General features: G+C 53.8%; 8 protein-coding genes across 8 annotated transcripts; 5 read left to right on the top strand and 3 right to left on the bottom strand.

The window, feature by feature from the left end:
- Positions 1-675: 675 nt before the first annotated feature.
- B0H65DRAFT_250777 (uncharacterized protein) lies at positions 676-3651 on the bottom strand. Its single transcript, XM_062822455.1, has 3 exons — positions 3530-3651; positions 1186-3343; positions 676-1108 (listed from the first exon to the last, which is right to left on the bottom strand). Exons 2-3 carry the CDS (start codon positions 3322-3324, stop codon positions 926-928), a joined length of 2322 nt encoding a protein of 773 aa, XP_062679096.1. The 5' UTR covers positions 3325-3343; positions 3530-3651; the 3' UTR covers positions 676-925.
- Positions 3652-4412: 761 nt separating this feature from the next.
- On the top strand, positions 4413-7285 carry B0H65DRAFT_471482 (Alpha/Beta hydrolase protein). Its single transcript, XM_062827101.1, has 4 exons — positions 4413-4958; positions 5019-6292; positions 6344-6448; positions 6503-7285. The coding sequence occupies exons 1-4, from the start codon at positions 4740-4742 to the stop codon at positions 6834-6836; spliced, it is 1932 nt and encodes a 643-aa protein (XP_062679095.1). The 5' UTR covers positions 4413-4739; the 3' UTR covers positions 6837-7285.
- Positions 7286-7719: 434 nt separating this feature from the next.
- B0H65DRAFT_577711 (uncharacterized protein) lies at positions 7720-12161 on the top strand. Its single transcript, XM_062830703.1, has 2 exons — positions 7720-8291; positions 8614-12161. The coding sequence occupies exons 1-2, from the start codon at positions 8214-8216 to the stop codon at positions 11914-11916; spliced, it is 3381 nt and encodes a 1126-aa protein (XP_062679094.1). The 5' UTR covers positions 7720-8213; the 3' UTR covers positions 11917-12161.
- Positions 12162-12466: 305 nt separating this feature from the next.
- Positions 12467-13222, bottom strand: B0H65DRAFT_431687 (uncharacterized protein; the record flags this gene model as incomplete). The annotated part of the gene is made up of 1 exon (XM_062824961.1): positions 12467-13222. The coding sequence occupies one exon, from the start codon at positions 13220-13222 to the stop codon at positions 12467-12469; it is 756 nt and encodes a 251-aa protein (XP_062679093.1).
- A 1070-nt stretch (positions 13223-14292) lies between these two features.
- On the top strand, positions 14293-15611 carry B0H65DRAFT_471477 (uncharacterized protein). The gene is made up of 3 exons (XM_062827100.1): positions 14293-14630; positions 14708-14810; positions 14967-15611. The coding sequence occupies exons 1-3, from the start codon at positions 14499-14501 to the stop codon at positions 15119-15121; spliced, it is 390 nt and encodes a 129-aa protein (XP_062679092.1). The 5' UTR covers positions 14293-14498; the 3' UTR covers positions 15122-15611.
- On the bottom strand, positions 15102-16456 carry B0H65DRAFT_250683 (ribosomal protein L7Ae/L30e/S12e/Gadd45 family-domain-containing protein). Its single transcript, XM_062822453.1, has 3 exons — positions 16285-16456; positions 15741-16056; positions 15102-15680 (listed from the first exon to the last, which is right to left on the bottom strand). The coding sequence occupies exons 1-3, from the start codon at positions 16285-16287 to the stop codon at positions 15265-15267; spliced, it is 735 nt and encodes a 244-aa protein (XP_062679091.1). The 5' UTR covers positions 16288-16456; the 3' UTR covers positions 15102-15264.
- A 146-nt stretch (positions 16457-16602) lies between these two features.
- On the top strand, positions 16603-18159 carry B0H65DRAFT_471470 (ribosomal protein S8). The gene is made up of 2 exons (XM_062827099.1): positions 16603-17202; positions 17475-18159. The coding sequence occupies exons 1-2, from the start codon at positions 17070-17072 to the stop codon at positions 17732-17734; spliced, it is 393 nt and encodes a 130-aa protein (XP_062679090.1). The 5' UTR covers positions 16603-17069; the 3' UTR covers positions 17735-18159.
- Positions 18160-18857: 698 nt separating this feature from the next.
- B0H65DRAFT_431240 (uncharacterized protein) lies at positions 18858-20776 on the top strand (the record flags this gene model as incomplete). The annotated part of the gene is made up of 2 exons (XM_062824933.1): positions 18858-20665; positions 20725-20776. The coding sequence occupies 2 exons, from the start codon at positions 18858-18860 to the stop codon at positions 20774-20776; spliced, it is 1860 nt and encodes a 619-aa protein (XP_062679089.1).
- Between the last annotated feature and the right edge of the window lie 642 nt (positions 20777-21418).

Here is a 21418-nt window from a genome sequence, read left to right as displayed (position 1 = left end):
CTACCTATGCTCATGTAGGTATGGCTGTGACAAACCCAGAATCGAATACGTAGGTAATATGTGATTGGCTGTGACGACTCGGGATTTTGAGAGTTGAGATGTGATACCTAACCACTATTCCTTTTGTCTTCTTTGGCCTCGCTGCTGTTAACGCCACCCAACAATCGAAGCGCCCATAGCCAAGATAGGTAGGATTCATACCTACTTGACTTTATCACTCGGAGTAGTTTCCGAGTGAATGAATGATTGTGAGTTGTGAGAAGAGCAGACATGTGGAAGGAATAATATGACTGCTCGTTCACAACGGTGGTTGGTGAACGATTTGGAAAGGGTGCTGTACCCGTACCTGGCGACTCCAAGACCAGTTAGTCCTCACACCCATGGTTACCTATGTCGACTGCCAACGTCGGCAGTTACCATATCGATACCTAGGCCAGTGATTACTGGGCGTGAAGATTTCCTTGTTGTGATCTTAATACATAGAGTACCCTTTCCCCCGTAGTTGGCTCCGGGGCTTCCACTTGGAAGTGACATGAGATGGAGGTGGAGGTGTTCCCGACCTCGCCGAAGGTAGGTAGGTGCTGATGAACTTCACAGGCAGGGAGATTTTGGTCTTCGGTTTACCTCGAGCGCCCAGTTAACCAAACATCAGGCTGGCAATAATTCACACAAGACATTACACGTACAATACCTAAACAACGCATATAACCGTAGGGAAAGGCCCCCTTACATCGAACCAGTTATTATTTCTAAAGAGGCCCGGTTATCCTTGATCCAACAAATCCCATTATATAATAAGTTGTCCCCGTTTCTGGCCCCTGACCTAACCCAACGAATAATGCACCATGTCTGTTTACATCCAAATATACCTCTTCCAGTATGTATTCCGAAATGCACTGTGTATATATATCCACATCTACCTATCCTACTCCTTGAAAGCACCCGCATCTTTCAGCGCCCCAGCTAGCCTTCTATAATCCCTCAGCAAATCCAACACTTCCCCTATCCTCAAATCCGCCGGGTTCTGAATCTCCATGAACCGCTTGATAGGCGGTTCGATCTTGGGAGTCTCCTTTGGCGGTAAAGCGGGTGCTAAGTCGGGGAACGCCTGTGTAATCAGAATATGTTAGTCAGTTGTCCTAAAGAAGCATGTGCTAGGGGAACAAAGAAAAAAAAGAAACATACTGTAGCCAAATCACCCCCATCCGCCACCGGCGTCCCCTTCCCCGGCACCGGCGGCACCTCCTTATCCTTAGCCACAGGCGTAGGCGGAACAGCCGCCGCCGGTGCCGGTGTCGTCCTTCCAAAGCTCCTCAACCCGCTGATACCCTGCGAGAACCTCGCCATCGGATTCAACGAACTACCCAGGTTCCTCACGGAATCAATAAGCGCCGGGTTTGACGAAGCCGCAGGCGCCGGTGTCGGGGCCGGTGTCGTCCCAACCGCAATCGCAGTCGTACTTCCTTCCTTTGCTTCCTTTGATGCTGACCCACCACCACTCAACCCAGCAGCCACAGCCGCAGCCGCCCTCTCCTCCACCGTCAGCCTTTTCCCCGATCCCGAAACGCTCCTGTTCGTGCTCGCGCTATCGACACTGGGATCCCTCGTCGCCGACGCCTTCCTCCCGCCAATGATGCTCAACACCCTATCCTCTGCCGTCCTGCTGGGCGTGTTGGACCGCTTCAGCGGATGTAGACTACCAGCTTCGTCAGGGGTGTGTACCGAGCTAGCGGCGCTCCTCACGCTCACGCCGCTCGCCATGGAGTGTCCGTCACCATCCTCCATCCCAAGGGTCGGCGGCGGTGTGCCGATCAGCTTGCGCGCGTCCTCGAGCGTCTTGGGCACGATGGCCTCCTGGTGCTCGCGCATCTTACCGACAAGGAACTTGTAGCTGTCGCCCAAGCTGATGCCGATGGTCTTGAGGCTCTGGTCGGCCGTGGTGAAGACGGCGTCGCTGGCGGCGTTGAAGGCCTGCGCGGGCTGGGTCACCAGATCACTAAGCCGGCGATCACGCAGCCGCACGGCGTCGCGGGAGAGGGGAGGCTTGAGGCTGTTGTTGGACTCGGAGGATGGGCTGGGGGTGGACGAGACGCCGGCTGAGTAGGCGGGAGGGAAGGTCTCTGCTCGAGGTATCGAGGAGCCGGTAGGCTTCTTGGCGGGCCCCGTGGGAGCTTCGTCGGCGCGGAGGGTGGATAGGTCGACTGTTTCGAGGAAACTGATGGCGGCTTCGAGACAGGTGAGGCAGTAGGACGATTCGCCCACCAGCTTGGGCTCCCATCGGAAGCGTTGGATGAAGTTGACGTCGCTGATAACGTTGAGGTTCTCGGGCGGGAGGGTGATGAGGGTGAAGATGAGCATGGGCATGAGCTCGTCTGCGGAGGAGGAAGGGTGGAAATGTGAGAGAGTGTCGATAATGGCTTTGTGGGTCGCCTTGAGATGGTTGAGCTTGCCCAGAGGATAGCGCGACTGGTTCATCAGTATCAACTCCTTCCTCGCCCCCTCTAGCCAGTCCCTGACCTCATCCGTTCTCTTGGCGACGGCCTCCGGGTCACTTTTGTCTATGTCTCCAATGTCCACCCCCAAATCGCTGGGGCCAATGCCTACCACGGCCAAAGCGGCTGTTTTTGATCGGAGCTTGTCATCCTGCGCTTCGTCCTGTGTGGTGTGATGGCGGTAAATCCTTCCGTAGATGCCTTCGCAAAGCCTCCTTTCTACAGCTTCCTCCAACAAGATCCGCTGCTGCTCCAATGCTTTCCTTGCTTTTCTACGTTCGGCGTATTCATCCGGGGTAAGCATTTCAGATTCCCGCCTTGTAAGTCCCGCCTTTAGCTTTTCCTTGCTGCTACTGCCAAGTTGAGAAGCCTTTTGGCGTAGTATACTGGCCGCGGACTGGCGCGTGCCCGAGGATGATGTTGCAAACTCATCGCGCTTCTGTCGAGTGGCTAGACTGTCGATATGGGTCTGAATATGGGACGCAGCTGTAGCATAAAAGTCCTGGAACCGCTGGGAGAGAGAATCGATATTGGGCGGTGTTGGGTGCACCTTTGCGACTAGGCCGTCGATGAAGCTGTCTGTTAGGGCAACCAACTCTATGGGGAGCCCTTCCAGATCGATGGACGACCTCGGGGGCTCTATGTCCAAGCTGACCCTACTCTCGAACGTGTCGGGCATCTCGGAACTGTCTTTGACTGGGGACTGTATCGTGCTCGCTCTCTTGGGGCGCGTCATGTCTGTAGGCGTGGAAGGCGGATCGAGGCGGGTGAAGGACCGAGATGTCCGGAGAGGACTCGGCCGCGGCGGCGGGTTGTTGCTGCTGGACGACATGATAATACCGCTTGTCTCACTGTTGTATTGGTTTAAGGTTAGAAGTGTAAGTCCTGGGGAAGCGAAGTTGAGTGCGACGGGCGACGTAATGGGAGCCGGGACTTCCCAAGCATTCCTGTGATGAATGACTCCACAGTGGAGATATTGACGATAGACGAGGTGCTGGCAGATATGATTGACGCCGGGGACAGATCATGACACTTACACCTGAAGCAAATAACCAGCGCATAAGGATACGGGACAGTTTGAAACCACAAGATTTGGATCCGACTGAGGGTGACAAGCAATCAGAGTAGGAAGAGCGGGATATCACTCTAGGCCCACGCAGTTCGAGATGGAGACGGGGAGACGGGGGTCAAAGTGGTGAGTGATGCTATGGAGCCCTGGGCTTGTTGTTATACCGTGCTAAAATAGTGTGATGAGAACGTGCGAGACCAACAGGCAAAAAAGAAACAGTTGGACGCAAAGTCAAAGAGTAGGAAGACAGAGGGCGCTTAATGGTTGAGCCATCAAAGCATTGTTGCTCTCAAAGGTCAAGACATCGAATGTTCGAGTCCTGAAGAAGTTCATGTTGTGGGAGATGAGAGAGACGAGATGCGTGTCTCCAGGGTCCGAGCTAGGCGACTTGCAGAGGTGGTGCTCCCGTCTGTCCCGCATCTTCTGCCAGTGGGATGACACTGACAGTGCTGGCAGATGCTCCACCTGGCAGACAGCCTGATACATCAGTGTGTCAAGCCGAGGATATTGAAGAGGAAGAAAGACACTTGCAATTCAAGAAACTGAAGTCATCAACAAAATCACAATCAGATGATGTTATATCGTATCTCGTGGACAAGTACATTGAAGAACTGCAATGTTCCGCCCTGGAGTGCATGTGATGTTAAGGTTACGGTTTTCCACCTTAATTTCAACTACTGGCCTTCATACATGACCCTAACCCTTCCATTATCAACAGTGACAACGCATGGTGCATGCCCCATCTGCACGTTTGCGCCCAGTTTCTGGGGTAAGGCGGTGTTATCGCTGATAAGAGGAACCTTGAGAGGTACGCCACGCGTTTCCGCCATCGGCCGTTCTGGCATTGGCTGCGATCGTCATCACTAGCTGTCGGGTCAATCAACGATTCCGGTGCCAACACGCTATCTTGTCGCAGGTGACAGGCACCAGTGCACCACAGACACACGCCGCGCGGGACGTCTCTCTCCCTCTGCAAACGACCCAAGCCGCGGACCGCCTTCCCCAACACATCAATCAACTGACCTTGGACTGACGACATCCTCTTGTTCGAGGCGAAACACGTCTCCTAACATCTCGACACCTCTCTTTAATCCTCTTCGTCTTCTTCACCTTTCTTAGTTATCTTGTCCATACCCAACACCATCCTCAACTGGCCACGACCGACACCTTCTTTCAGCATGTTCTCCTCTGGAAAGAGGAAAGCGGATGCATTCGGTTGCACATCCGCCGCTAGAGTCACCGCCAAACTGGCCTTGTCCCTTCTCGCTCTCTCGACAACACCACTCGTCAACGCCTTCTCCTACGACGAACCGAATGCGCAGATAGTCATACCAATCGAAGCATCACCAATAAAGCCCCTGCTACCAGAGCCTCCAGCGCCGGCTGAACACAAATTCGTACGTCTCGTTTGGTCTTCACCCGCGTAGCAACCACTAACACAGATTCACCACCCATAGACACTTCGACACATCTACCACCATGGTACCTACCAACATCCGACACTTCACCGAAAGAAGGATATACCCGCACAGAACGCAGACGTATGGCTAGCAGCCGACGATGAATATGGCGAAGAGCGCATTGGGACCCTCAAGGCGCGCAGCAGCCCGGTGCGAATACAACGACTTGCCGACCGGAGACCTAGCGTCGTAGATCCCATGGTCGCTTATGCACGACAACAAGGTTACGCTTCCATCCTATCACCCGAAGCATGGACAATGGACGAAGTTGCCGGACCTGATATCACGGATAAAGACACCATCATATCGTTGGCGCTTATGGCTGCCGATGCCTACGTGCAGACTCCCGATGGCGCAGATTGGGAGGATGTTGGGCACCAGTTTAACAGGAGCCTCGATTTTGGATGGGAGGGTGATGGACTTCGGGGCCATGTGTTTGCCGATGAGACGAATTCGACCATCGTCATCGGCTTGAAGGGAACATCGGTTGCTGTTTTCGACGGTGACGGCACTACCACCAACGACAAAGTCAACGACAATCTCTTTTTCAGCTGTTGCTGTGCTCAACAAGGACCCTGGACCTGGCACCAGGTTTGCGATTGCGCGACAGGCACTTACTCTTGCAACAATACCTGCGTTGTCCAAGCATTGCGCCAAGAGAACCGCTATTACCAAGCCGGTCGCGAGCTCTATGCGAACGTCACTGAGCTTTACCCCGACGCTAACGTGTGGATTGTCGGGCACTCGCTTGGAGGAGCCATGAGCTCTTTGCTTGGCTTGACTTATGGTGATCCGGTTGTGACATTCGAGGCAGTCCCCGAGGCTCTCCCTGCTAAGCGACTGGGACTTCCTATCCCTCCTGGATCCGACCCAGATGCGCCTCAGACCCGAGAGTACACGGGAGCTTTCCACGTTGGTCACACAGCCGATCCGGTGTACGTCGGTACCTGTAACGGAGCTACCGCATCGTGCGCTATTGGCGGATATGCAATGGAGTCAGCTTGTCATACCGGCCGGGAGTGTGTTTATGACACGGTTGGCGATTTGGGCTGGCGTGTTGGCATTGGCACCCACAAGATTCGTGCGGTTATTCACGATGTCCTCAGGAAGTACGAGAAGGTCCCTGAGTGCAAGTTTACACCGGAATGCAGAGATTGCGGTAACTGGAAGATGTACGAAAGCAATGGAACCGAAACCACGACCACCTCGAGCGCGCCTACTTCGACTTCGGACTCTAAGACCCGTACCCGGACAGAAACCTGCAAGACTCCGTAAGTTTTGGTACTCGTTGTTCTCAGTTGGAAGATACTAACAAATGATAGGGGATGGTGGGGATGTTTGGATGAAACCACTACCACAACTGGAACGGCAACCACAACAACAACAAGCGAAGTGACCACCACTTCTACCACTACATGCCACACTCCGTAAGTTGACTACCGAGTAAACCTTGGTATTAACGTTGCTAACCTATCAAACAGTGGCTGGTTCGGTTGCAAGGACAAGACCACAACCTCGACTACATCAACAACAACTCCTACCGCGACAACGAGCAGCACTACATGCCTAACTCCTGGAAAGTTCTGGGGATGTTATGATAAGACTGCAACGACGGATCTCGGATCACCATCCACTTCGGCAGAGCTTAGTATTACTTCAGCCCCAGCCCTGCCGAGCTCGGTGCTTACCCCGTCAGCAACGGCTACTCCGACAGAGGGACAGCCTGATGATAGCGGTAAACGTTGCCGTGGCAGGACATGGTACGGGGTGTGCAAAGACTATGAGGGCGACGAGGAGCCCGTTAACGATCTATAACGATAATCATGGTGATGGGCATTGGCGTTTATTTTTTTGAGATTGTTTCCAGGTTTTGGGTACGACCATGGGCGCGAGTTGGGGAATTTCATGAAGGGTTGTAGTTTGGCATGGTAGATACATACAAGCACACACACAGAGAGATGCGGGCGTTTTTGAAAGGTATTATTACATTGCATCAGCAGCTGGTTTTTTACTATTACTTGAGACGAATGATACGTGATCAAAGAGGTCTGGTCACGACTTGGACGGTGAGTTGATGGATGCACATGGAGAGTATTTGGTAGTTAAACGCCGTAGCGAATAACAACGTCAGCTAACAATCTTGATCTGCTCCAACCTTGAAGTGCTGTTCACAGCCACGTGAAGGAAATGATGGAAACCCCAAGAAGATGCTCCGGTGTGGTAGCATGTCGTCGTCAGATGTCTTGCTTACATAGTGTATTTCCTTACTGGGCGAGAATGCTTGTGAACCGGTCATTCGTCCATTTGTTGCGGGAGGGTGTTCTGGGTCGGGTGGTGTTGTGACATGCATAAAATCCCATGGCACAGGCAGCGCAAACTCAGCGGTTCTATCCCCTATGGGTTATAGCGTGCATCTCCCCCGTATCGACGGGGCCCCACGCAGCGCAACGCCAGGATCGCGAACGGTGCCGCCGCCGTCCACCACCCACTGCCCACTGTCAACCTCTCATTTGGGTTGCATCGTGTTGGACCGTAACCAGGTTTCTTGTGCCGGCTTCCACTTGCGTACTTGCGTTGCTGTTCGTCGCTGTCGCTACAACCTGAACGCATACATATAATTTTTTTTCTTGTTACTTCATCACTTTACCCTGTATCTTGGTGGGCATATACCTACCTAGACCTACCTTATAAGCCTTGACCTTGGACTTGAGGGGATCATCACCTACCATCCCGCCCGCCCGCTTCTTCCTTTTGCGCCGGACTCTCACCTGGACTGCACTACCTATACTCGAGACACAACCCGACGTTTTGCGCCGCCGCCGCCGCCAGCCGCCGCGCTGAACTTAAAAGATCCCGGAGACCGCTCCCGAGACGAGCGGTTGAACTTGTACGACAACAACTGGGAATAAACAGTATACGACGACACGTTCGGAAGACACAAGCGGGGAACATACCTCTACGGTCACGAAACGACGACGACGCACCCGGTTCGTTCTGTTGCGCATACGCCTTGGTTACGGACACACACCTCCAAAGCTGAAGTTTGAAGAAGAGGGGGAAGAAGATACGGCGCCTTGATCGTCGCAAGTCGCAAGTTGGATAGGATAGGATAGGATAGGATACGGGCTCGGAACGAGGAACGAAAGGTTACCGTACCCGCTCGCTGCGCTCGGTCACGGTTGACTGGTCAGGATGATGGAAACACCTACTTCTTCGAGCATCAAGAAGGCGGCTGCCTCTGTGAATTTGGAGTCGGAGTTGACTTGTTCTGTGAGTTTTACTCTTTCTTGGTTTCGTTTACTGCCAAGTTTCAAAGTTGCGCTGGTTCAGACGGAATGATATGTTTCGGATCTGGATCTGCCATGCCATGCCATGCGCCGGCCCAAGCCATGTGTTCGCCATGTGTTCTGTCCCGTCCGGCAACAACAACATCGGACGAACTACCCTCTCTTTCCCCTACCACCCCCGTTCCCTCTAACTAAACACAACAACCCCTCTACTCGTCAGGACTCTGCGCCAAGGGGAAGAAAGACGATTCTAGTCCTGACGAGTACATCACCAAAAGCCAATCGCTAATACCATCAACCCGCAGATCTGCACCGACCTCCTCTACCAACCCCTCACCCTCCTCGACTGCCTGCACACCTTCTGCGGCGCCTGCCTAAAAGAATGGTTCGCCTCACAAGCCTACCGCGCCGAGACCTCCCCCTTACCACCCCCTCCACCCTCAGAGCAACACAAAGTCTTCACCTGTCCAGCCTGCCGAGACCCCGTGCGCGACACCAAACACGATGCGCGGGTCGCTACTTTACTAGAGATGTTCCTGGCCATGAATCCCGAGCGCACGCGCCCCGAGGAAGAACGGAAAGAGATGGATGAGAGGTATAGAAAGGGGAGTAAAGTGCTGCCGAGGATAAAGAGGTGGGAAGAACGCACGGAAGAGGAGAGGAGGTTGGATGAGGAGGAACGGAGGGTGTTGCATGAGGTGCAGGAGATGAGTTTGAGGGAGGCTTGGGCGGCGTTGGAGGCTGGGAATGGTAGTATGTTAGGGACGACTGGGAGTGCGACGGGGAGTATGGTGGGTATGGTTGGAGGAGGGAGTGGGAGTGCGGTTGGGGGTTCGTCGGAGAGGAGGAGGAGGGCGTCACAGGCACCGCATTCTTCGCACCAGGGGAGGACGAGTAGGGATGTTAGTAGGAATAGGGCCTCGGGAACTGGAACTGGAACTGGGAGTATGGTGGGCAGGGATAGGGAACGGGTGAGGGATTCGTCGGCTGCGCCTAGTAGTACCAGCAGGATACGGGCGCAGAGCGCGACGCTACATCCGGAGAATCATTATGCGGAGGAGAGGAGGAGACGGAGGAGTGAATCGCGGCAACGAGAGACGGAAGCGAGGACGAGACAGCTTGAACATCAGTCATCTCTTAGATCGCTTATCAGCGCTGATGACCTGGGCGATATCGATATTGAGCGGGAGATTGAGGAGTTTGCGCGACAGATCCAGGAGGAAGGGTTGCTGGACGGGCTAGATTTGGATAACATCGACTTGGACAACAACGACGAGCTCAGCAAGAAGATCATGGAGGCGTACAGGAGGCGACACCGGGAGAGGACACGGGCCAATGCGGAGCGGAATGCGAGGAGGAATACGGCTTCCAGTACGACGACGCAATCATATAGGCCGGAGCCCTTGGCGACTTCGTGGACGAGACCGCCGCCGGATCACGCTACACGACCAGCGAGCATACGCACACGGTCAAGGGAGCCAAGCGCCAGCAGTAACGAGGAACGACATCGATATCCCCCATCCGCGGGTTCGGCTCATTTGGATGTTCAGGGAGCTTCGAGAAGGCGAAGGACGACAAGCAGTGCCAGCCGGAGTTCGACCGTGCCAGTCCCGTCACAGGGCGAACAACAACAACCCCGTGTGTCAGCCCACCGTTCCCAGACCACTTCTGAAGCGACGCAACCAATCAGACCCAGCGCGGGAGTGATCACGGAGGCACGAAGCTCCAGTTCACCAACCGTCAGCAGCAACCCGCTACTGACAACAACCACGGCAAACTCATCAGACATGAGGTCACTGTCGTTCAATGCTCGAGCGGCGGGGATAGGAGTCACACAACCACATACACAAACAGACGGTTCATCGGATTCCGATACTTCAGGAAGGAGGAGAAGAAGGACAACCTCTGGTCGGCCTAGTACATCAGAACTTGCTTCCGCCCCGTCGGTACCCAACTTTGTATCAACCTCCGGTCCCGTAAGCACACATCTGGGCACCCCACCAGCACCGTCTCAGTCCAATATGCCGCGCTATCCGGAACCCATCATCAACTGCAACGGCTGCGGCATGGAGCACATCGAGTATAAACTGCACTTCAACTGCTCCATCTGCCACAACGGCGACTGGAACATCTGTCTCGACTGCTGGCGCAAGCGCAAAGGATGTCTGCACTGGTTCGGTTTCGGCTACGCCGTCTGGCACCGCTGGAACAAGGCCAAAGCTAACCATCCAAATCTCCCTCCTCCGCACCGGCTGACCGCCGTCCGGTACCTACCTCCCCCAAAACCAAGTGACACCAGTCCGCGCGCCCGCAGCCTCGCCAACCCTCTTGACCGGCTGCAAAGCGGTACGTTCTGTTGTCGCTGCTCAGCCTTTGCCAATGAGTGCTACTGGCGCTGCGAATTCTGCAATGAAGGCGAGTGGGGGTTCTGCAATAACTGCGTTAACCAGGAAAAGGCTTGCTCGCACCCCTTGCAAGCACTCACTTACCTACCTCCTCCAGCTTCGTCCGTCTCTCCAAGCGGTACACCACCAGCGGCAGCAGATTCCACTTCCACACCACCAACCAGCCCATCCGCAAACCCAACTACAACCACAACAACTACAAGTAGTCACTCCCGCTCCTCCTCCATCTCCCGCCCCTCGTCCTTAGCCGGTCCACCACCCTTCTCAAAACCCAACCTCTCCGCCCCCGCCACCGGCGCCTACAGACCCTTAACCTTCTCCCCGCCCTGCGAACTCTGTTCCGTCCCGATCCCTCCCCACGACCTACGCTTCCACTGTCCCTCTTGCCCTTCCAAACACACACCCCAACCCCGTGCTGGGGAATACAACCTCTGCCAGTCTTGCTACCACTCACTGGTCCCGGAATCGATAGCAGAAGAAAACGGTCCCCTCGGCTGGCGCCGCTGTCCCCAGTCTGGTGGTCACCGAATGACCATCGTATCTTTTGTTATTGACGACCGCACGGGCGTTGAGAGAAGAAAGGTTATGAAAGAGATTGTTGGGGGACATCGGTTGAAGGTGGAGAGTTTTTTGCTGGGGGGCGTGAGGGGGATGCAGATTTGGAGTTGGAGGGATGATTCCTCCTCCCCTTCTTCTGGGCTGCCACTACCTTCGCCATCCGCATCTGATACTTCCCATACTTCCCACAACTCCGTCTCCTCTTCCGGGGCAGGCCAAGGTGGAAAGGACTCAGACGAAAAGGATACCTCTAAGGAAAAAGAAAAATGGGTGCAGAGACTGGTATCCCTAGACGTCTCCCACCCCGCCGTACCACCAGGTCACTCCCCGGAAGAACCATTATCACCACTCTCACCTACCTCACCCATACCCATGTCGCCCACATCCCCCAACAGCACCCGCTCCCCCCCTGGTCATGGTCATGGTCATGGGAGATTCACAACCGACACCTTCCCCCCCGACGGCGGCACGGGAACAAAGTGCACTGCAAGATTCAGCTGGTACCGATCTTCCCCCGAAGCCAAGAACGAGTTGATTTTCCCCAAGGGGGCCGAGATCACCGAGGTGGAAGGGTTGAATGAGGAGTGGGGGGTGGGGTGGTATATGGGGGAGGTTGGATTGTTTCCTAGGGGGTATGTGAGGTGAGAGGATGTATCTGCGGAGGTTGAAGCTTTGGTTGCGTTGAGTAATTGTTTTGACGACGATGATAATGATGAAGATGACGATCATGATCATGATTATGGCACGATCAATTTGGATGATGATGATGAGAACTTGAAGTTTGCTTATCAGTAGCTAATTCATAATGGAAAGGGGAACTTGCTAAGACTGGGTGGTGTAAAAGCCCAAACAAACCAAACAGATAATCGCTATTTCGCTGGTTATTCCTATTTCTTCTCCATACAACTGCCATAACCGAATCGCACCATGATTTGGAGACGGGCATCTTCAAGTCTGAATGTCAAATCCACCAACACCGTTTATGCCCCCAATGCCAGATAGCCGCTTTCAGAGATACTCCCGAGTTTAACCACAAATGCAGACCAGAAAGCCACAAACAAGATCCTCTCCAGTAAACCAAAAGCCAAACAACCGTTCCTTGCAGAGAAAACAACAATGTCGATCCAGTTGTGTCCTTGCATCACCACTCAGAAGCTGGCGCAGTGAAAACTCAAGCATGACACCCAAGCTTCAACTAGAGGTACTCCGAACTGATAAACCTGTTCAGATGAACCAACAGCTGGTGCGGATCCGGCCGCTCCGGGACCAAGACGCCTTCGTTCAACAGCTTCACCGTCACCTGCTCCGGCAGCTTGTCCAAGATTGTGTTCCACGCCCGCGAAGCATGGTCGGCATTGGCGGGATCAAGGCCCGTCCTGAAATCGTCATGGTACGCCCTGTTGAGCCCTTGATACCACAATTGCCACGAGGAGGGTTTGCCGCTCCATTTTTGGTATTGACTCAAACGGCGGAGGAGTGGAATATGCAGAACTCTGTCAACTGCTTTGGACTGGATATGGTCATGAGTAGGCAGCACGCTTCCTTCGGTTCTGGACTGGAACCGCCGATTCAGATGGCGGCCTGTCTTCGGCTCGGTGGTGAATGTGTTCAGGTCTTCAAGTGCACCGGTGACGGCTTGAATGACACGTTGGAGTCTCCAGTCGGTCGTGGAAGAGTTCTTGTCTGCAAACAGTTCGTCCGCGGCAGCATACAAGATGTCGGAGAGAGATTCGTTTTTCTTCTCGGCCGTCGAGCTGTTGTGGTACGCTTGCATGAGCTTCTCAGTCTCTGGTGTTGCTGTGTTTGTCGTCGTCGTGCTTTCGCCATCTGAAGAACAATCTGACGTTGGTGGGGTGGGAGTTTGTGTTTGGCGAGCTGCATGGGCAGCTTCTCTCTCTTCCAGAATTCTGGCATCGCTCGCCTCCCTTCTTTTCCCCCTTTGTCTTTGCATGGATCGACTGAACTTGCCCATGATGACGTTGAAGTTGGTACCTGGGTAAAGGAGGCAGGTGTGGTAAGATCAAGAAAGAGGAGTCCAAGACTGGGAGAAGATAACAATGAAGCAAAGTAGATCGTGAGGCCAAGGTAAGTCGTGGGGTACGCGTAGTGGATGAAGTATGAAAAGCTGTGAAAAAAGAAAAAGAGAAAGAAGAGGAAATGGAACATGGGCGGTCGAATAAATACTGAATGCGAGACGTTCGTGGGGTACTCCCTTCTCAACATCGAGAAGAGAAAGCACAACTGGTACGATGTTGCGTGATTCATCGTTGAACTCCACGCTGCAAAGAAATGTGGAAGTCGCTTTACCGTCATGTCTTCATTTTGTCACTTCATATCTGGAAGGAGAGATACGCCCTTGGCCTTTAGGGCCATCACTTTCTTTTCCAACCGACCTATGCTGCGCATTTGGGCTGGAGCGGATTCTCCGCGACTACGCCTGCCGAGAAGTGTCCTTCGTGCCTTCCAGACGACACCTGTCAATCATGGATAAGCATGCTCTACAATGCGGCTTCACTTGCAAGGTAAAATGAGATAGATTTTACGTGCCTGTCGTTGCAATGAAGCTTGGGAAGAGCATGAATCCATTGCAGAGGTTCAGTTGCACCGCATCCTTCCACTTCTGAGTTTCTGATCGCTAACCGCAACCAACGGGACATGGAATGCAGCGAGCGACGACATCTTTCCATACTCATGTGGACTTGAGACTTCCACTTCCTACCTCTACCAAACCCTTTTAGGACCTTCCTGAGTACGACCTTCGCAACGACTCTTTCCGGTTTCTTCTTTCCCGTACCTCTCTCCCCTGCCCAAGCCCCAGGTTCCTGCCTTCTCTACCGACCGTCCCAAGATCAACGATTGGCAAGTAAAAAGCATGAGTAACACTTATGTCAACAAAGGAAGTGTAGAGGTATCCATGCGGACCAAGCCCATCTTTCCTCTCCAATTGCGCAGTGTCCCTCCTCGTTGATCGAGACGAAGCGACGTTAAAAAAAGGGGCAACTTCCCCCTTTAGCCAGGGTTAGGGTTGATCACTCCAAACTGAACCCCATCCTCAAAGCACTGCAGCTTGTCGCTCAAGCTCCCTCACAACGCAGCCCCACTTCCACTTTCATCATCTCACCGGGCAGCTGGAGATTGCAAACTCAACATCACTACAACATCAAGTCGCCCACTCACTCACCTCACCCAGTACTCCCTCTCGCTTGTCGCTCAGCAGCATAATAAAAATGGGCAAAGACAAGAAAGCTTCCGGCTCCGGCTCCGGCAGCAAGGGCGGAAAGGACGCGGGCAAAGATGCGGGCAAGGACGCCGGCAAGGCCGCCAAGGGTGCTCAGTCGATTAATGTTCGGCATATTTTGGTGAGTAACTCTACCCTCTGGTGATCCAGTCTGCCGCATTTTGGTGGCGATGCGCTAACACTGATACTGTATGAAAGTGTGAGAAACATGGCAAGAAGGAAGAAGCGCTGGCCAAGATCCGTGATGGAGCGGATTTCGGGGCTGTTGCGAGGGAGTATAGTGAGGATAAGGCTAGGACTGGTAAGTCTTTTTCTTTCTTACGTTTCAAGAGCTTGATGCAGAATGCTTCTTTTGTCTTGTTCATCGCTTCTCCTATTGGCTTTGGTGGCCGTACTGGCGATATTTTTCACTTTATTCTCTACGGATAAGGTCGCTCACTTACACAAAATATTATAGGAGGAAGTTTGGGTTGGAAGCAAAAGGGTACATTAGACCCTGAGTTCGAGAAGGTCGCGTTTGCTTTGGAGACAAGCAGCACTGGTAGCCCCAAGATTGGCGAGGCCAAGACGCCGTTTGGCTACCACATCATCATGGTAGAGGGTAAGAAATGATATCAATATGCATACTACGGCGTTTGGGTGATCGTGCCCTTTTCTATTTCCCATTTGTTGAACACGTCCTTTGGTCTGATCATGACCTTTTGACACTGGCATAACGGGTCGGGTTGCAGGACTTCACACATGGCAACACGACTTCATACAATGGTCATGGGAGGAATCAGCGAATGGGTTTTGGACCTTTTACGTTGTTTATTGCCCCTTGCAGGGAAGCCAGTTAAGGCCTGCTCTAAGCATTTGTGCCAGTCGGTAAGGTCTACCCAAGCGTACGTCCAACCAGACACATGGCTTGTTAGAGCCAATGTCCGGGACGCGTCTGCCGCCTGTACATCCCTAGGTATTCCGCCTCGCCAAGATGCGAATCGCCAATTTACTGCTCGGTCTGGAAGTAGTTGAGGAGGATCTGTAGTGTCGTTTGTCAGTAACTGTGGCCAAGCAGCAGACTCGGGTGTAATTCTTACCTCGCGCTCGGAAGACATCTCACCCCAGTTCTTAACAACGACGCAAGAGCAGTTGACGACCTTGCGGGCGTTACCCTCACGGTCAAGGACGCCTAGTGTCACAGTCAGCAAAACAGCCCCAAATGTGTTGTTCTGATAACAGGTGTACTCACAGAGACCAGCCCACTCGCCGAGCTGCTTGCCATCGGGGACCTTGATGAGGGGGATCTTGTGCTCGGAGCAGAGAGCAATGACGAGCTTCTTGTAGGCCTCCTCCTCGCAGGACTCGTTGAGGACGCACATGTGAGCCTCACGGCGGTCGAGGGCCTTGGAGGCCTCACGGAGACCGCGGGCAAGACCGTCGTGCATGAGGGAGATCTTGAGAACACCCTTGAGGGCATCAAGGACGCTCATCTGGCCCTTGGGGGCAGCATCGGCGGAAACCTCAACCTCCTCGGAGGCGGGGACAGTGTTCTCTTCTACGTCCGACTACAATTCCACAAAAAAGACCATGTTAGCTGGAGTGTTCTTTTGCTTCCTCATTGTAATCGGTTGCGTGTCGGACTGAAGATGTCGGGGCATCGGCGCCGTCGATGTCGAGTATGCCTAGTTCGTCATGCTTCTTCTTTCGAGATGTAATCGGTTCTAGGATATCGAATCGACGGTCGCGACGGCGACACTTCAGCTCGCACGTAGGGGACGGGACGGGTGTCTCACCATTTTGGCGATTTGCTTGGGGTTGTTGTCGGATACGATCCTCGAAGAGTTAATGGAGAAAGTATTTCAATAGGGTGGTGGTCGAGGGGAGCGAGAGGGTCCTGCGAGTCTCGTCTTCCGCGAGAGCAAAAAGCTCTGGGCAGAAATTATGTGCGCGCACCGACCACTTCCCCACACCACGCCGCCCGCCAGCGCGAAACCGTCCCCCCAAAATTCCGAAATTTTGTGTGATGCGCCTGAAGGGCACCTCTGCCGGCCCGGCGAGTGCCAAGCGTAGGCCAGCTACTGAGCGTTAGGGCATTCGCACGGGGCACTTTTTGCATGGCAAAGCACAGACCACCACCACAGAATCCACCCGCCCGCTTGAAATTTTTAACAAAAGACCATCGCGACCTTCAACGCCTTCTCCCCCTCCCATCCTGCTAGCTTGTCCGTCCTCTCAGCATCAAGCCCATCACCGAGGTATGTGAAAGTTAAACAATACCGTCACAGTCGCGTTGCGATGACGACGAGAACTACGACTCTGGAGAATGTCCTCAACAACTGGATAATGCCCTTCGCAAAGGCCCAGGAAAGCAATCAGACCGCGCTGGTGAAAGGCGACGACCACTGATACGCTTCTCCTCGTCGGCAACTGAGCGGGCAGAACCCTTGGACACCTTTACTGCGTTGTTCCAGAGGGCACTCTCCATGCTCACGGGGCCTCGAAGGCTAACATACATGGATCTGGCAGATACCTCTGATCCCATTCCCGATTTGAGAATCTCCTCGAAAAAACCGTCAAGATGGTCCGCACTTCCGTTCTCCACGATGCCCTCAACAGCATCAACAACGCCGAGAAGGCCGGCAAGCGCCAGGTCTTGATCCGCCCTTCCTCCAAGGTCATCACCAAGTTCCTCCAGGTCATGCAGAAGCACGGTACGTTCGAATCGCAAACCAACCGCCAGATGTCATTGGCAAACGACGAAGGGAACCGTGAAAAGACTCTCGCAATCGAACACTCCCCAAACACTCCCATATTCAACACACCATTCGGCGTATAACTAGGCCGAGGTCTCATACCGCTCCACGATCTTAGCCTTTTAAGTCGCCGATATATTAACTGCGAGAGTCTTACACGTTACTGGAGTCACCAATGATATCTAATGTTTAAACTGTCGCGACATCCCACTGACATTTCTGTCCTTCAGGCTACATCGGCGAGTTCGAGGAGGTCGATGACCACCGCTCCGGCAAGATCGTTGTCCAGCTCAACGGCCGCCTCAACAAGTGCGGTGTCATCTCTCCCCGCTACAACGTCCGCCTCGCTGAGCTCGAGAAGTGGGTTGTCAAGCTCCTTCCCGCCCGTCAGTTCGGCTACGTCATCCTCACCACCTCTGCTGGTATCATGGACCAGGAGGAGGCCCGCCGCAAGCACGTCTCCGGCAAGATCATCGGCTTCTTCTACTAAGCGGATGGTTCTCGCTAAAAGTCGGGAATGAGGAGGATCTCTAGCGAGGCATGCTTTGGGTGTTTGGGGAAGTCGATGGGAGGATGATACCACCGTCGGGTGTCTGCAAGTAATATTGCAGCATATAACCCACCCCAAGAATTGAAGAGCTGGTTCCTCCATCCATATCTGTCCAACCTGACTCTAAATGCGAGTGATGTGATGAAATGGAATCTCTAGAGTAGATGAGTGTGACCTGATAAAATTGAGTATGTTGAGGAGTTGAATGTTGAGTCTAGACCAAACTCTTAAAGCGTTTTTGAGTTGAGATAGAAGTGTAGTTTTGGCGTAGCACATAAAGTTTCAGACAGGAGGAAACACGAAGCCGGGAAGAGTCTTTTTACCGCCACTGTTTTTTTTTAGCAGCCGCATCACGTTGACATGGGAATCGCTTCATGTCCAACCGGTTTTCTCAAGGCGACGCGTAACATTGCCCCTGAAGCCGTGGAGCTTGCGCCGGCCTGGAGATGCAGATCCCTGTCGATTCCAGACACCGCCCGAGTCTCGTCAGGTACCCGTAGTTAAGGCTAACCCACCGCCCGCCCCTCCTTGCCCCCTGACGCCCGCATCAAGTGCGCCACCTCGAGCAGATATCCATCTTGGGGTACCTCCGTCAGCTCGGCTACCCCAAAATGAGGAACAGCCCTTTTCTCGGGGATCTTCACTCTTCAGGTGCAGTTCAATCCGTGGAGGAGAACACTTTCCAGATTCTGTGACAGGCCACTTTTCTCGGATTCTTTGACCAACCAATTTCTCGAGCTTCGAGAGTCTACCTCACAGAGCCAAGCCGTATCATTGTTCGTCCGCGGCAATGCCAACCGTGGGCAATTGGGCTGCTCAACACCACCGTCACCGACTACGATAAACACCTTAGTTCCAATTCTCCGTGACCGACTCGTCGCTTGTTCGAAGAAGGCGCTACGGACCTATACAAGTTTTCTACACTCCAACTTGGAGTTCGAACCTCCAACTCTACACCACCAGCATCAGCAGTAAACAAGTTGGACGACCATACCCAATGGGAAGAGCAAGCTACGCCGCGTAACGACCGACCGACCGACCTATCCTACTTAATACAGACACGATGCGGTCCCGCCAGCTCTTGATCCTGGTGGGAACCGTCTTTATCTTCTTCTGCATCTACTCTCTCTTCACCTCCTCCTCGACTCTAAGCGTGGGGCAACAGAAGTTGAAAGACTCTTACCAGAATGGCGCCCACCACCTCCCACACGACAACATCGACTTCAAGTCCAAACCAGCCGCGATCCGACCCCCCAAGCCAGCCCCAAAAGGCTCCCACCCAATATGGCATCTGACCATCGACGCCGAGCGCGACCTCGAAGCCATGAAGGCCCGCCAGTCCCGTACCCTCAAGGAAGCTGTCAAGGAGTATCGCCGACGGTACGGCCTGCCCCCGCCACCCAACTTTGACAAGTGGTGGGCTTTCGCCAGGGAACATGATGTCCAGCTCGTCGACGAATTCGACATGATCCACGAACTCATCACCCCCTTTTGGGGCCTCTCGCCGAGAACCATCCGCATGCGCGCTAAGGAAGCCCTGGGATTCGACGGAAACGCCCTGATTGGCCTCCAGATCCGTGACGGCGAGATCGTCTACGTCCGTGGCGGACAGGAGTGGCAGGTCGAGGCGACCAAGGGCATGATGAAGAAGTTCAAGCAATGGCTACCGGACATGGACCTGGCATTTAACATCCACGACGAGCCGCGCGTCGTAGTTCCCGCTGAAGACATGGCGCGGCTGGTTGGGCGGGCGAAAAATGTCAACATGCCCGCGGCGAACAAGGGGTCTGCCTACCGAAACGACTTCACCCGCGATCCCGACGGCGGACTCAGTCCCACCGGCAGCTTCTCCGAGGAAAAGTTCACTCGTTTCAACGTATTCGCCCACCAGCCCACATGGACACACTCGCGCATGAGCTGTCCGGCCGACAGCCCTGCTCGCCTGATCGACGAGGAGGGCGCTGACAAGCCCCAGCGTCTCGACGACGTCAGCAAGTTCGGCCTGGGCGAGCTCGGCTTCGTGTACAACTGGACGGCCATGTCGGACGTCTGCCTCTCCCCTTCGCTCTCTACCACCTTCGGCTTCTTCGACCGGCCCAACGCTTACAACGTCGTGCACGACCTCTTCCCCATCTTCTCGCAGAGCAAGATCTCCTCGTACGCCGACATCCTATACCCTTCCCCCTGGTACTGGTACGAAAAGGTTCCCTACGAAGAGGGCAAGGACCCGCTCTGGGATGACAAGGCCAACCAGCTGTACTGGCGCGGCTCGACGACGGGCGGCTTCTCGCGCAACGGGGGGTGGCGCCGCCAGCACCGGCAGCGCTTCGTGCAGAAGATCAACGAGCGCGACACCGCGAAGGTGCTGGTCAACAAGGGCAAGAACGAGCAGAACCCGGACTGGGTGGTCAGCGAGGTGTCGCGGTCCGACTACCGCAACATTGTCGACGTGTTCTTCTCGCACATCGGCCAGTGCGACCCGGGCGACTGTGATGCGCAGCGCGAGTTTTTCGAGGTCAAGTCGTACGCCGAGCAGGTGGACGCGTTCAAGTACAAGCACGTTTTGGACATTGACGGCAACGCGTTTTCGGGCCGGTTCTATGCGTTCCTCAAGAGCAGGAGTCTGGTGTACAAGTGGGCGATTTTCAGGGAGTGGCATTATGAGTGGCTGAAGCCGTGGGCGCACTTCATCCCGCTGAGCACGCAGGGGGAGGACTGGTTGGAGACGGTAAGGTTCTTCAGCGAGGAGAGCGCGACGGTTAGTCAGGGGACGAAGGAGGCCGAGCGCGTGGCGATTCAGGGAAGGGAGTGGGCGAATAAGGTGTTGAGGCATGAGGATATGGAGGTGTGGTTCTTTAGGTTACTCTTGGAGTAAGTCTTTTCTGTCCCTTGATCGTGAAACTGGACGGTTGCTAACGTTTGGATAACAGATACGGCCGTGTTATTGACGACAACAGAGAGAACATCGGCTTCCTTCCATGAAACCTCTCATAAAAGGGGAGCCGCAAACGCAAAAGGCAAGAAGCGCAAAAGAAGCGGAGGAACCCAAACACCATAAGCGAGACCGCAGCTACACCATTGCAGCATCCGGTTTTCTTATACCTAACACATGAATATCACATCTATCCTCACGCCCCAAACACCGATTCAGGGATATGGGCGAGGCTAAACCCTCAAAAGAAGCTCAAGAATAGAGCGGGCCATATATAAGTGGAAATGAGCTGGCTGCTCGTTGCTGCTGCTGGTATTGCTGCTGTGGATTTGTTGATCTATGAACGTCGTCGAGCAGCTAGCTTACTCACCCCCCTTTAACTGCGTGTACCTACTTCATACTTCACAACTGGTGTATTTTTTGGAACTTTGGATTTTTCTCGACCTTAAGTGTTAATGTAATTACTAGAGATGAGATATACATATACATGGGCACATATAACGAGGACAATGGGATACAGATGCTATGGGTAGATAAGTATATGCCACGAGTTCTGAAGTCATTGTTCATGCATATCAGATAGTTATCTTATTCCCTGGTTTTCTAGACATATACTAGGAGGATCTTATTTGACAGGTTTGACACCCGTCTGTACTGGTCTCCTTATCCATGCTATAGAACTTACAGAGAAA

This window comes from Neurospora tetraspora (genome assembly GCF_033439725.1).
Source record: "Neurospora tetraspora strain CBS 560.94 chromosome Unknown B0H65scaffold_6, whole genome shotgun sequence".
Lineage (NCBI taxonomy): Eukaryota > Fungi > Ascomycota > Sordariomycetes > Sordariales > Sordariaceae > Neurospora > Neurospora tetraspora.
The sequence above is the reverse complement of the archived record's forward strand: the minus strand, read 5'-3'. Positions and strand labels throughout refer to the sequence as shown.